General features: G+C 40.3%; 1 protein-coding gene across 2 annotated transcripts in view; it reads left to right on the top strand.

Moving 5' to 3' along the window:
* The window catches only part of NRPC2 (nuclear RNA polymerase C2), a 232,475-nt gene that overhangs the window by 194,301 nt on the left and 21,939 nt on the right, over nucleotides 1-16,235 (top strand). For both annotated transcript variants that reach the window (XM_089999321.1, XM_089999320.1), the window contains exons 35-36: nucleotides 10,891-10,975; nucleotides 11,064-11,167. In XM_089999321.1, the coding sequence (XP_089855447.1) occupies nucleotides 10,891-10,975; nucleotides 11,064-11,167 (189 nt within the window). The remainder of the gene's footprint in view (nucleotides 1-10,890; nucleotides 10,976-11,063; nucleotides 11,168-16,235) is intronic.

Here is a 16,235-nt window from a genome sequence, read left to right as displayed (position 1 = left end):
ATGGATCCAAACAGTTATGTGTGGATTACTGTGCTTTGAACAAGGTCACAGTGAAGAACAAGTATCCATTACCACTGATAGCGGACTTGTTCGATCAGGTAAGCAGTGCCCACATCTTTTATAAGCTAGATCTGCAATTGGGTTACTGGCAGGTGAGGATTGCTGAAGATGATGAGCCGAAGATAACTTGTGTCACTTGCTATGGTGCTTACGAATTCTTAGTAATGCCATTCGGGTTGACAAATGCTCCAGCCATGTTCACGACTTTAATGAACCAGATCTTCTACCCTTAGACAAGTTCGTGGTAGTCTACTTGGATGACATCGTGATCTACGACAGGAACATGGAGGAACATGTCGGGCACTTGCGAACAGTGTTTCAGGTGCTGAAGGAGAATGACCTCTATGTCAAACGAGAGAAGTGTCTCTTCGGACAGGAGGAGATCAACTTCCTTAGCCATGTTGTGGGGCGTGGTGTGCTGCGTATGGATGGGCAAAAGATAAGGGTCATCCAGGAATGGGTTTCGCCAAGCAAAGTGTTAGAGTTGCGATCAGTCCTTGGTTTGGCAAACTTCTATCGGCATTTCATCGAAGGCTATTCTCTCATTATTGTGCCCCTCACTGACTTGTTAAAGAAGAATCGGGTATGACTCTAGACAGGAGTGTGTCAAGATGCCTTCGATGGCTTGAAGAAAGCCTTAGTGAGAGAGCTAGTGCTGCGACTGCATGATCACTCGAGACCCTTTGAGGTCCACATAGACGCCTCAGACTTTGCCATCGACGGAGTTATTATGCAAGATGGTCATCCAATTGCATATGAGAGTTGTAAGCTGAAGGATGTAGAGAGGTGTTACACGGTGCATGAACGTGAGATGATCACTATCGTGTATTGCCTTAGGATCTGGCGGCACTATCTCTTGGGTGCCCAGTTCGTCGTCAAAACAAACAATGTTACAATGAGCTATTTTCAAACACAGAAGAAACTGATGCCCAAGCAAGCTCGGTGGCAAATGTTTTTGGCTGAGTTCGACTTTATCTTGGAGTACAAGGTTGAAAAGACCAATGTTGTGGCGGATGCCTTAAGCCGCAGGGCTGAACTGGTAGTTGCGCACGCAGAGCCTTCTGAAGTGCATTTGGAGGGCGCATTGCTAAGTCGCATTCGCGAGAGTACGCAGTAGGATCCGACAACACAACACCTTGTTTCTCTGACGCGGGCAGGGAAGACTCTACGATTTTGACTACAAGACGACCTCTTCGTGACAAAAGGGGGACACGTCTTCATGCCGCAGTGGGGAACCCTCCATCGAGAACTGCTTAAGGAGTATCATGATACACTATGGGCCGACCATCCTGGTTAGGAGCGGGCCTTAGCAATCCTTGAGCGCGGCTACTATTGACCGTAGATGAGAGACGACGTGGAGGGGTATGTGCAAACATACCTTGTCTACAAACAAGATAAGGGGACAAACCAGAAGGCTGGCAGTCTCCTTGAGCCTCTATCAATTCCAGAATGTCCTTGAGATAACATCTCCATAGAGTTCATTGTTAGTCTGCCAAAGGTAGAGGGCCTCAGTTCTATTTTGGTTGTGGTGGATTGTTTCTCAAAGTATGTCACCTTCATTCCAACTTTTAAGAAGTGCTCTGCAGAGTTGTTTGTAAAGCATGTGGTGAAACATTGAGGCATACCAAAGAACATTGTGAGTGATCGTGATACTCGTTTCACGGGCAAGTTCTGGCGTGAAGTATTTTGGCTATTTGGCTCTAATTTGTTGTTTTCAACAAGCTTTCATTCGCAGACAGATGGGCAAACAGAGTGCATCAACGGGATACTTGAGCAGTACCTTAAGCACTTTGTTAGTGTCAATCAGAAAAATTGGTTGAAGCTCCTTGACGTGGCACAATTCTATTACAATCTGCAAAAGTGCGAGTCTTCAGACCACAATCCATTTGAGATAGCCAAGGGGTAGCAGTCACTGACCCCGCACACTCTTGCTGCACAAGAAAATGGAAGATTATCCTTCGCTTATCAGTTTGTTCGCGACTAGCACTAGCAGAATGAGTTGGCGAAGACATTCCTACACAAGGCGGCAAAGAGAATGAAGAAGCGGGCGGACAAGCATCGTCGGCCCGCCGGGTTTCAAGTTAGGGACCAAGTGTTGGTGAAGTTATCCAGGTTGCACATACACCTTCCGCGGGTGACACCGCGAACTGCTCAAAAAGTATGAAAGACCCTTCACCATCACCATGAAGGTGGGCAAGCAGACGTACAAGCTGGAGTTGCCCCCAAATTTCAAGGTGCACCCGGTGTTTCACGTGTGCAACCTCAAGCAGTTTCATCCAGACGATAGAGATCCAGAACACAGCGTGCCACAACACACTCCCATCATGCAGAGGGCCCTAGCAACACAACGGGCCGAGAAGCACCACAGTCAGATCCTTCGCCACAAGGGAAACTACTTGGGCGAAGCGAAGAAGTACCTAGTGCAGTGGTTGGAGACAACAAAACTGACGTGGAAGCCTGTATTCCGAATGAAGAGCCGTTACTCGGTTGAAGTCAGGGCTTACCATGAAACAGATGGCGCTGAAGACGGCACATGATTTGAAAGGGGGAACATGTTCCCTTGTGACTTACATTGTAAAGTTGTGTTTAGAGTTTGTTTTGCTTTTGTTGAGTCTGATGTAAGTTGCCCGGTTAAGGCAAATCAATACCCCGAAGGGGCGACCCGTATACTTGAACTATAATAGCCTGCGGGCAAAATTATGAATGAATCAAATGCGTTGAGCTTTCTTTTGTTCACCCTCGTTGTGATTGCTTCTTGTGATTACAATTCTTCTCCCTCTATTCTCTCTTGCTCTCTTGCACTCTGATTATAAGATTTCGCGACTAGCAAACGAGCGACAAGTAGGCTTGCGACAGTGAGGAAGGACCGTCGTGCCACGCTGGCCTATTAAAGGAAATAGGCATGTGCGAGACCATAACTATTTCTTTAAGGTATCTTAGAATCCTCTTCACTACTTCCATGTGAGTAGTGCTTGGTTTATGCATGAATTGAGAGACCTGATTCTTTGCATGTACGATATTTGGTCTAGTAAAGGTAAGATATTGCATTATCACAACTATGCTATGATATATCTTATGGGATCATCACATAACTCACCATCTTTTGAACTCAATCTTTGATGAATGGGACTACGTGTTAAAACTGGTCTACAGTCCTTTATACCTATCTTTGTGGATAAATTAGTGGTATATTTATGCTGAGTCAGAATAAGTTCTTCTTTTAGCTACCTCAACTCCAAGGAAATATCACAATTTTCCAAGATCCTTTGTTTTGAATTTCTTACTCGAGGGATCTTTTATTGTTTGTATATGTTGCTCCAAATTTCTCATTATGATTATATCCTCCACGTAAATCAATAGAAGAGTGATAACATTCTCTCCTCTGAATATAAATAAAGAACTGTAACGACCCCAACTCATACCCCTTGAAAATGCAAATTTTTTTTTAAACCATTGCGAAAATATTCCCAAAGACCCGAGGCCTTTACAGTTCCACGCCCAATTGGATAAAACAACCAACCACTAGAGAGCTTACACTTATCGTCCAAACCAAACCAAACCAAACCAAGCCTTTATTGAAATACTGATAAATAAGTCTAGAGACAATTGCATAAATGAACTATTCAGAGTGTAATAACAACTAAATAAAACGAAAATAAAATAAAAGCAGAGCCACGATGTCCATCCGTGATCTGTTTAGCAAGTGCGTGACACCCGTGACTTCCCCAGACGCCTGTCGCTTCACTGATTTCTTGGTTCTGCGAAAAACCATAGAAAGAGGGGGTCAGAAATCCGAAGAATTCTACACACAGATCCCTCTAATGAAAATAAGTGAGCATAAAGAACACAAATATAATTTCATGAAATTTTCAGAAGAATGCAATTATGACAATTACATAATCCAAATTAAGCATTCATGCAACATTTATTAAGCATGCAAGAACATTAATCAACAACAGAAATTTCAATTTAAGTAAGCAAGGCATTCAACATGTATTAGAAATTAACCATCATACATCCAACAACATGTAACAATTAAGGAAACAAGTAAAATATGCATGTCCTAATGCATAGCAGGATTATGCATGATTTATGTACAATGTAGGAACACCTTATTGTCTTTTATTAGAGTTTTTCTTTCCATATGCATGCACTATTAAATGCATACAATTCTTTTTAATTACTGTTGCGCGCGGATACACCAAACAGGTACAATTTTTTCGAGGTCACGTTAAGTTCTCAGGGTACCTTAAAAGTTTTTCAAACTTTTCTTGACAAAAGTTGCTTCTAAAATATTGCCCGAAGTAGATGATTTACTCCAAAACTTCACTAACTTGAGGGCACGATTTTCGAGGTACTTCACAAGTGGCGATATGCACGATCCTTCTCCTTCAACGAGGCTCCGATACCATGTAAAATTATCTCCAATAAGATACTAAGTTCAAGACCTCAATATTCTTGATAATAAACCCGCCACGAATGCACAATAAGAACACTTTAGAACACTTGTGCACAAAAGCACAACTCATAAATAACCCACAAATGCGCAAAGGCATAAAAATAATGGAATCAATTTATTGAGCACTTGGGCTTTGACTCAAAGCCATGAGAGAATACAAAGGGGAGAGCCCCTATTTATAACCACACAAAAGGAGCCTTGGAGGGGCTCCACTCATAGACGTTGGAGCCCCTCCAACGGTCACAAATGTGACCGTTGGAGGGGCCCAACGTCTATTTGAGTGGGCCCCCCAAGGTACCTTTAGGTACAAGAATAAAAGAAATAAAAAGAAAAGAAAAACTAAAATAAATTACAAACACATTCATAAAGTGAATGTGCGTAAAATAGAGGAAAAGATTAAACTACCCCTACGGCTAAACAAATAGAAATATATATTTTATATATATAATAAGTAGATACATATATATTAATATATGTATATGTATTACTTTATATATATAAAATATATATATTACATTAAGTGATTAGGTACATAATTTAACAGGTTCCATATAAACTTCTTCATTCAAATTACCATTCAAAAAGGCATTTTTGACATCAAGTTGAAAGATTGGCCATTTTTTAACCGAGGCTATAGCAATAATAGCTCGAACACTAGTCATTCGAGCAACTGGGGCAAAAGTTTCATCATAATCTACCCCATGCTCTTGGGCATATCCTTTGGCTACCAACCTAGCCTTATATCTTTTTAATGAACCATCACTCTTAGTTTTTACTTTAAAAACCCATCTACATCCAATGGGTTTCTTGCCATTGGGAGGATCAATGATTTCCCAAGTTTGCGCCCTTTTAAGAGCATTAAGTTCTAGTTCCATAGCTTCATTTCAATGAGCATATTGTTTAGCATCATTGTTATGAGATGGTTCATAAAAGGAGTGAAGAGCAAGTAGGCATGCTCGAAAGTTAGGAGAAAAAGAATCATAAGAAACAAATCTATTTGGTATTTTGGAAATACGATTTGATTTTCTTTGAGAGGTCTCTTCGATCGACTCACTTTGAGAGAATTTTTCAAGGGCACAAGGAGGATTTCTTTCATTCCTTCTAGAGTAGACTTGTATTTGTCTTGAAACATTTTCTTCTAAGTTTTGATCATCATTTGGATGTTCAAAATGATCTTCACTAAGAGGTTCACTAGGATCATTATGATCATCTATGATGTTTTCTTGAGGTAACAAGTCAAATAAAAAGGAATAATCAATATTTTCATTTGCTTGGTGCGAAAAATCATTTTATTCTTCTAGGAATACGACATCTTTTGAGATATAAAGTTTGTTCTTAAGCATGTCAAAACATCGATAACCTTTTTGTTTTTCGCCATATCCCAAGAAAATACATTCAATAGCCCTAGGAGAAAGTTTATCATTTTTGTGAGTTAAAACAAAGTATTTACATCCAAAAATTTTTAGTCTTTTATAATCGGGAGACATATTGTAAAGTTTTTCAAATGGAGAAAGATTTTTCAAAGAGGATGAAGGGGTTCTATTGATAAGATATGTTGAGGTTAGAACCGCTTCGGCCCAAAAGGATTTTGGGATATTTTTTGAAATTAATAACGTTCTTGTAGTTTCTATTATGTGTCTATGCTTTCTTTCCGCAAGACCATTTTGTTGCGGATGTTGGGACAAAAAAGTTGATGACAAATTTCATTTTCTTTTAAATTGCTTTGAAAATCATTGGACATATATTTGTCTCCCGAATCGGACCTAAGAATAGATAGATTTCCCAAAAATTGATTTTTAACCATTGCATGAAATTCTTTAAAGAAGGAGAAAACTTCAGATTTGCGACTTAGGAAGTAAATCCATGTAAATCGAGTGAAGTCATCAATAAAGACCACATAATACGAAAATCCTCCTTTAGACAAGATAGGGGAAGGTCCCCACACATCGGAATGAACAAGTTCAAATGGCCGAGTGGTAAAGTAACTTCTTTGAGGAAATGGAGTAACTTTAGATTTTCCAAAAATGCAATCTTTACAAGTCATGTGATTGTCTTTACAAGTATTGTTCAAAAACAGAAAAAGAGACATTTTTACAAAATTTGGATGGCCAAGTCTCTCATGCCAAATTCCAATACTTTTGTCTTTTACAAGATTGCAAGATGACTTAGATGAAAGAGTCAAAAAGTCCATAAAATAGAGATCACCCCTTCTATGGCCTTGCCCAATTAGCTTCCCTGACTGAAGATCCTGCACGGTGCAATCTTTAGGTGAGAAAGAGACTTGGCATCCATGATCAGTGATTTGAGAAACAGAAAAAAGATTTAAATTAATTTTTGGAACGATTCTTACTTTAAGAACAAAAAAGTTTTGAGAATTTTTAAAATCAAGTGTTCCAATACTTTCAATTTTTAATGATGTTCCATCGGCCGTTGAAACATAAGAGGATATGGGTTCAGAAAAAACATTTGAAAGACAGGTTTTATGAGATGTCATATGAAAAGAAGCACCAGAGTCTAGTATCCACATACCTGGAGGTGATGAAGAATAGGCGATGGCGGCTCCGGATGTTGAAGAAGAAGTCTTGAGAAGATGTTGGAGAACTTCGGAGATATGATTAAGAGTTTCTTTGATATCTCCCTCTTTGGCACTTTCTTCTCCCTTCTTTGGAGAATTTTCTCCAACCGCGGCTACTTTTCCCTTAAGTTTGGGGCAAACCGGTCTAATGTGTCCCGGCTACAATAATGGCATATTATTCCCTTTCTAGGCCCATTATTATTTTTGTTAAAGTGAGGAGGTCTATATGCTTTAACATTTGATCCGGTCCTAGTAACGACCAAAACTTCACCACTCTTAACACTTAAGCCAAGTCGAGTTTCCTCTTGGCATATTTTGGCAAGGGCGTCTTCAATAGGTAGGGCTTTGCTTCTATGGAGAAGAGATGCCCTAACTTGTTCAAATTCCGGGCGAAGTCCATGAAGAAATTGAAAAAAGTGCTCATTTTCAATTTGTTCCCTTCTTAACTCAATATATTCCGGAGCTACCAATTTAGGCTCAAGAAGATCAAGTTCATCCCAAAGAGGGGTTAGAGAGCTAAAATAGTCCCGGACACTCATATCCATTTGTTTGGTGGAACAAATTTTTTCTTGACAAAAAAATTGTCGAGCAAGATCCTTTTGGGTATACATACCCTTAAGGAAAAACCATGCCTCATTGGCCCTTCTAAATTTGGCAATATTAGCACAATTTTTAAGGTCTACATTATTCATAAACCATGCCAAAATTTTGGCATGGTTACTTTCCCAATCCTCAACTTTGGATTGATGGTCATTGATAGCTTTGATGCGCTCATCGCCATCTAAAGCTTTTTCAACCTCATTTTCGATTTTAGTGAGAACAAGAGAGGGTTCGGGAGTAGTTCCCATAACAAAACCCCAAAGTTTCTTACCTCTTAGATGATTTTTCATAGCGGAGGCCCACATGAGATAGTTGGACCCATTTAGCTTAAAAGAAAGCTCCACTTTAGAATCACGTTCCATCGGCACCAAATATCCTTCTTTTCTTCAAAAATTTGAGAGGCACACGTTCCAAGATAACAAAGAGAAGCCCAATCACCAACCGAGCTCTGATACCATGTAATGAAAAGAGGCGGAAGCACCAATAGAGCAAAAGGCACTCTTTAAGAGTGACCACAAGAGCCAAGAACACAAACACTAAAAGTGCACACACAAAACTCTCAAAAGTAGAAAATGACTTAAAGTCATAAGTTGGATATTATTGAAGAAAGGAAGAGAAGGGTGAAAACCCAATACATTTACAAGGGGGAGCCTCTCCCCCTATATATAGAAGAGGAGAGCTAAAGGAGGACCATAAAGGGGGCTCCCTTCTAGTCGTTGGGAGCCCCAACGGTCATAAATATGATCGTTGGGGCCCCAACGACTAGATAGGTGGGGCCCCTTATGGTCCTTCAAAAGTAAAACTGAAAAAATAAAAAGAAAAAGGAAAAAGGGGAAAAAGAAAGAAAAAAGAAAAAAAGGAAAAAATACATATGGATTTACCAAAACACCCCTATCGGGTTTTTGGTTTGTACAGAAAAAGAAAAAGAAATATATTATGTATATATACATATATATATACGAATGTATATATATAAGTATATGTATATATATATATATATATATATTTATATATACATAATTTAACAATGCTGCCCTTCTTCAAAAGTTGGAATTCATTTTTCAGATACATTACCCTCACTTCAGAAATTTGCAAATAGGTCTTCACCAGCTTATTCCACAGCTACATAGTCGTACAGTCAACCAAAATCCCAATCAAAATTTCTTGGTACAAGGTGGAGGTGATCTGGTCCCTCTTCATCCAGGAAGCATACTCTGGATTCCTAACAAGTCTAGATGAAAGGACAACCTTCTTTTCATCTTTCTCTTCATGTGTGATATTCTAGGGTGCTGCAACTGATCCATCCAGATATACAGAGATCCTGGCTCTTGATTAAGTGCGCAATTTGTCTTTTCCAAGTCAAGAAGTTGGAATTATTCAATTTCTCATAAACAAGCTGATTTACAAAACTGGAATTAATGCCAGATTGAACAGAAATTGGATCCATAAGTAACAGAGAGAGAAATAGGAGAAAGAAACAGTAAATGAGAACAGAAGTCGAGGGAACAAAGGATTCAAGCCAGAAATCACGGGCATAGCATAGAAATGCAAATAACTGCCGATCTAATAATATCTCTTAATAACAAAACAACTCAGCACTGAAAAAATCAATAAATCAAGGATCTGTGTTTTTTTTTGCAGATCACAAGACAAAGATCAAGCTTGACCAGTAATATTATAAGCTATGCTGTGGAATAAAAATAAGCAAGATCGAAATCAAAATATGTGGGCTGGATCATAATTGGTTTTGAAAATAATAAAGTATGAACAATTTAGCGATTAACCATAGAAGGAACGGATTGTCAGAATCTGAAGGTGAAACATGATCCTATTTTAGAAAAAGGCAGAATTTAGACTATTGGAAATCAGAAGTTTGAGAAGAACTATTGGTGAGATTAACGAGAAAAGGAATCAGACAAGATAGGATTCTAAAGAGCGGAAATTTGGGAGAGAAGAGAGAAATCTTGATTTGGAGAAGAAGTTAGATAAAGAATCTCCTTGGGCACACCTTTTGGGTTGATCACGTCTCCGATCATGGCTCTGATACCATGATAAATCTTATGCACACCAGGATATTTCAGCACGAAGAAGAGAAGTTGCTGAGAGAAAGAGGGGGCTGAAGGTATGATTCCCAATGTGGGTCATGTCCTAGGGCTGTTTCATTATATATTCATTCATATAATATTACATGGACAGAATTACCCCTAATGATCAAAGGAGGCTCATTCACATGAAGGGGAAAAATGAGAAAATACAACATAAGAATAAAACACATAAGAACACGTTGGAGCATGAACCAGGGACCTGAGATCCAAAACCAAACACGTCTCAACAATTTTATTCACATTTTGAGTTGGACTTGTACTGCAAGTTGATGTTTTACATTAGATTCTTCATGGACTTAAGTTCCAACCGTCTTCTGTTCTCAATTCCTATTGTTTGTACCTAAACAAGTCTTATTGTGGGGCAAGGGATCTTTTGTCTTTTCAGTGCAGCAGCCTCTATATTTGCACCAGAACTGTTATTCATTTGTGTGTATCATTTCCCAAGTGTTCATGTTGTTTCTGTTCGTTCTTTGTTTATGTATGTGTATAGTGTGACTCTACCTTAGAGTGGCATTGTTAAAACATGATAGAATATGCTAACTTCTTTGTACAGACTCTTGTTAGGGTATCTCATACTATAAGAGAGTGTCTGTCCAGCCCTACATACAAGAAGAAACATTTGGTTCTTAGAGTTCTCTCTCCAAGAGGGCTCATCTTCACACCTCTGCTGTTAAAGATATTTACTTGTTAGATGTTTCTTTATTTCATAGCTAAAATCTTGTTAGATGCTTTTTTATTTCCTATGTGCCATGGATTTTTGGTGTGGAACCGCAAATTTTAATTAGTGCTCACCTAAAAACTTGTGTACATGGTTGGGAGTTTGTGTCTCATCTATCATTAACAGTTAATTTTTGGTAATGTATACTTGTTAGTAGAATACACATTCCCTTGCTGGATATCTTAGTTACATGGACAAAATATTTGTTCATATAATTTTTTATTCACTGTATTTTATAAACTTAATTCATGACACTTTCTTCTTTCTATCATAGGATTATTTTCAACAATATGATTTTGAGATAATATGCTTGCGTAGCTTACAATTTATGCTTTTTTCTGGTTTTTTGTTTCTTTTTTTCGTCTTCCATAAGGTTCTAGATAAGATGCATGCTCGAGCTACAGGACCTCGAGTGGCATTGACAAGACAACCTACAGAAGGAAGAGCACGTGATGGAGGTTATTCAAAGCTTTGTAATATTGTTTTTTTACCCTAACCATTTTGTTTCATTTACAGTTATTGAAAAGCATGACCTTTGCTTTGCAGGCTTACGTTTAGGGGAAATGGAGCGTGATTGTTTAATTTCATACGGTGCTAGCATGTTGATAATGGAGCGATTGATGACCTCCAGTGATGAATTTCAAGTTCATGTATGACGTGAATTTATGAGCATTTCCTTTTCATGATCTGTTACTATGTCAGAATGCTTGACCTTTGATTTAGAATTAAGGCAGTTCCTTTCTATATTTGCTTACTTGACAAATTCTGATAGTTTATAACCAAGTTTTTTTTTCAATATGTAATATGATCATTTTGTTAAGATGTGTAATATATATATATATATATATATATTAGAATGAATTTTTAGGTCATTTTATCTTTAGGCTAGCTAGGCATTACTCTCTCTTGTATATATTATGGGGCATTGTCCACTTTGTATGCCATGCAATTTTTGTGCATTCTTTTTATTAATAAATGGTACACAGTTGAAAGACATCTGAGATATTGCGTGTCTCATGGAGACAATAATTTTGCTACCTCCCCAATTAAAGAGATATTAGTTGACTTATCTTTTTAGGAAGTGATGCTTTATGAGAGCATGATCACAGCTAGGCCAAATGAGTTAGATATAAAGTGAAATTTCCAATTAAAGCATCCACTACAGAATACTGCAAATGAAAAATTACCTGTAGTTGGCTGTCAACACTTCTTGAGTCGGCCATTTAACGTTCATTAGTTTCAGTGTCCTTGACAGTGTAGCATATATTTCAGTAATATATTATGAATTAGAGGACATAATAAATGACTAATTCATTTTTATTAATATGCACTCTTCAGTGATTTTCTATCTTGTCCCATGCTTCAAACTATAAATCAACTCCAATTGTTTTTCTTTAGGAAACAAGTGGGAGACTGGCTTTTGATTGAAGCACAGGTAATGCTTATATACAAGGTCTTATACCTTGTAATCTCCTGAAAGAAGACGGGGAGTGAGAGGAAAGGGCTAGATATTCTCATGGAATCTTAGTTTTCTCCAGTTGAGGAGAAGCATTATAGTTTATGATAAATTGAAACCATAGCAACAAATATTGCCAAAATTTTGAAAATGTCTCTATTTTAATGTGATCATGTCAATGGCTGCTATTTTGCTGTGAAAGCACAATATTTTCCATAAATTTTCCTAATTTGAAAATAATGTTTTTATTATTAACCATTATATACATATATATATTTATTTATATTTATGGGTATATATATTTAATACAGTTGATGTGTGTACAATCTAGCTGAAATCTCATGATGCAGGTTGTAAAACCTAGTAAAAAAAATAAAAAATAACTTGGATTCGGGTCAGATCCGGACTCGGACCCGACCCAGACCCAATGGAGGCACCGCCTTCCTCGCGCCTTCTAAAGACAGCGAGGCAGGGGGGTTTCAAGTACGAAACCCCTCTCATGCTCGTTCTCTCTGCACTCTTTCCCCTCTCGCTCTCTTGTCTCTCTCTCTTTCTCGTCGCTTTCCTCGACCCGCCGTCGTCGGCAAGCACAACCACCATCGACAGCACCGTCGGAGCCCACCCTCGTCGGCGACAGCCTCCCCTCTCTGATCTCTTAGGCGGCCACCGACGACTTTTCCCCCGTTCTTTAGCCGTCGATGACTGAAGCCATCGGCGACCTCCGTGAACCCCCGATCATCGTCGTCGATGATCGTCTGGCCATCAGTGGCTCGCCAATCACCGTCCGTGGACTCCCTCATCGCTGCGATCTTCCCAGGTGTGTACCCCTCTGCCGCCTCCTCTTCCTCTTTTTCTTTTTCCTTTCGTCGACCGACGGGGCAAAAGCCCCCTGCCCTGTCGGTCCGTTACGGCAAGGGATAGCCGTCCGACGGGGGCTTAAGCCCCTGCCACTTTGCCGACTGGTCGGCAAGGATGAAACCCCTGCCGCCTATAAGAAAGGTTCCGGCTGGGATTTTGGGCCCCCTGTCTGCCTTTTCCTTTACCAGGGAGGGTCGAACCCCCTCCCTGTCTCGATGCGCAGGGGAGGGTCCGACCCTCCTTGCCTCTGTTTATCGCAGGGAGGGACTCGAGCCCTCCCTGCCTTCGATCTTTGCAGGGGAGGGCTCAACCCTCCCTGCCTTCGTAGTACGCAGGAGGGGCTGAGCCCCTCCCTGCTCACTGTTACGATAGGGGAGGGGGCCGAGCCCCCTCCCTGCTTCCTGTTCCGGCAGGGGAGGGGGGCGAGCTCCTCCCAGCTCTCTTTTACGGCAAGGGAGGGGGCCAAGCCCCTCCCTACACCCCTGTTGTTCAGGGGAGGGGCCAAGCCCCCTCCCTCTTCTCGGGTATCGAGCAGGGGCTTCGCCCTCTGCTTCTTTACGTTTTCGGCAGGCAGGGCGAAGCCTCCCTCGTTGTCTTCTTCAGGCAGGGGTGCAGCTCCCTGCCTCTCTGTTTCTTGCTCGTAAAGCAGGTTCGTCAGGGGCACGCTGCCCCTGCTTCTTGCGCTTATAGTAGGTGCGCAAGGGCACGATGCCCCTGCCTCTGCTTACTTCGCGTTAGGTCAGTGGTAGTGCCCCCGACCTTTTGTTTTTGTTGTTAACTTGCTAAGATTGTCGCTTTTGTAGCTTGTACGACGGATCCTGCTCGCGCTCAATGACCCGAGCCGTCCATCGCTTCCACCCGCAGATGCCAGCATGCTCGCAACTCCCCAAGGTAGGGGAAGATTGCACAAAGGACTTGCACGATTGAATTGAGTTCAATTAACTAAAAAGAATAATTAAATAAATATATATACAATTATATATTTATACGAGTACGCATTTAACTCAAGGATGCAGTTTTGCGATCCTTGTTCTTTACTTCTGTCATATCTTTTCTTAGCCGTCGCGTTTTGTGCCCAGGCTCTTGCTTTTGCAAATGTTTTGTTACTGCCTTGCTATTACAGATGACGCTCAGGTTTTCGCTCATTGCACGTGCTATAAAGGCATCCTCGTGGAGGATGCAAAGACATTTACCACTCTCTCTCTCTCTCTTGCGACAAGAGTTGAGTCGAGAGCTTAGCGATACATCCTTGTCTTAGGAGAGGGATACCTCGCAAAGATCCTGGCTCTTCGAGTACGCAGTTCCTGCATAGTAGACTTGAGATTTAGGGAGTTGTGCAAAGCATCTAGGACTGCCCAAATCGAAGCTTTTAGAAGGATGTGATTGGCTGGTTTTGTTCGTCTATTCGACACATCTCGAGTAACCCCGAATTGGGGCTCGAGCGATCTTCTTAGCGGGGGGTGGGGGGGGGGGGTTCTGTTGAGAAACCTGTATCCCGTCAATCGAGGCCGGTATCGAGTCATGTGAGACATGTAGATACCCCGATAGCAGATGAGATTCTAGAAAATCGCATGCCAAATGTTGGCGCATGCGGCTGGTTGTTTCAAAAGATAAAGAATGTCAAAAGTAAAGTTTGGGAAGCATTACATCTTTGTGAAACACTCTAGTGAGAAACTATACCCCTTTCATCTTAGAGTACTTGTAGTCGTGCACTACATGCTAGTACTGCGATGATCGGATGAGACGGTCGTGCGACCTCGAATAATGCTAAATGCATAATGCTGTAATCACATAAATGGTGACTATTTGCCTTCACAGGCAAGATGCTCGAATGGTTTAAAGACCACATCATAGAATGGGTCATTAGTTAAGCAACACCTAACATACTCATTCGCTTCTTGTTGTTTGTTAAGGGAGAGGATAAAGCAGTACAAAACTCCGATGGACAGGCCATTAATGGCAGTCACGGGCGAAAGACCCGACTTCTCCAGTCATTGGAGGTTAGGGGAAATGGGCTACAAAAGTTAGCTCAACACTTCTGCAGAAGTTGGATGCATCCGTGGCACTGCTTACTTGTCTTTGGGGAATCCTCTCTCGGCTAAAGTCGTTCCCTTAGGAGCGGACTCAACTAGCTATTCGGGTTATTGAAAATACATAGAATAACATACGCCCGAACTAGTCTCGCTTGTTTCTACGTTTTGGCTACGCGTACCCGCATGCAGTAATATCGAAACATAAAGTTTGTTCATACTGGTTGATTGCTTGCTTGCTCGGTAGTTCAGTATGCTACTTGTTGAGCTATCCATGTCTGTCGAGGTGTTACTCTAGTTTGTTAAACTGCTTACGCAGTTCTTTGCTAAGTAACTTCTAGCTTCTCATACTAGTTAAATGCTTATAATAATAACATTATGTCAGTTGCTACATATTACCATGTGACTTGCTTTACCCCTTGGTCGAACTGTTTGGTGCTTATTGTAATGTAGCACTGTAACGCTCCGAAATTTTAACCCAAATTTTTGAGATTTTTTTTTTTGAACAGCGAAAACAAATAATAATTCCAAGGTTAAGCATTCCGGAACGATACAACAAAGAGCAAGCCACATCATTTATTTTTATTTCAATAATAATGGAATTAAACATCAGAGTTTCCACATTATGAGTTTCAAACAAAATCACATCTAAACGTGAGCAGGACCGCCCAGGAACAAGTAAATCAAGTCTCGGTCGATGCCTCATCCCGTGATTGCTCATAAAACCTATTCTTTACTTGAAAAATGATAAATTATAGGAATTAGGCTACAATTATCTAAGTAGGAATTCTTGTAGCTTTTCTTGCAGATATATCATATGTCAAGTATGTGATGTGGGTGTCGTGGGTGATTTTCAGCATATACAGGATCAAATAAAGAAGCTTATACAATAACAATAACATGCACATCACTTAATCAACAACTACAACATTAGCAGAGATAACATTTAGCTACACATCAACATGATTCAAACATCTCACATGTTACAATTTCTAAAGTATGCTATATGTAAAGAAATACATTCAGAAAGACTTATTGAACTGTAAACTACAAGTTTCAACCATCATGCTTAGTGTAATACCTAAAATGTGCTAATTAATGTTTATCTTTATTTATCCTGTGAGTATTTGCGGGCCGAATCACCCGTAACGGAAGAGAACATTCGGGGGTTTATTATTCATGGGTGTTTTATTAACCCGAACGTTCTAACCGAAACTGTAAATCGTAAGGGAGCGGCCAATGACCGAGAGAACCTCCCAAAGGCCAAAGCCAAAACATGATGCATCCCTAACTTCTGCAGAAGAACAAAGAGCTACCACCTAGGACATATTGGTAGTCCGGGTCCCCCAACTCCGAGGACTGGGGACCAACGAG

This window comes from Nuphar pumila, chromosome 3 (genome assembly GCF_984573655.1).
Source record: "Nuphar pumila chromosome 3, dmNupPumi1.hap1.1, whole genome shotgun sequence".
Lineage (NCBI taxonomy): Eukaryota > Viridiplantae > Streptophyta > Magnoliopsida > Nymphaeales > Nymphaeaceae > Nuphar > Nuphar pumila.
Note: the sequence above shows the minus strand (reverse complement) of the source record. Positions and strands in the feature narration are given on the sequence as shown.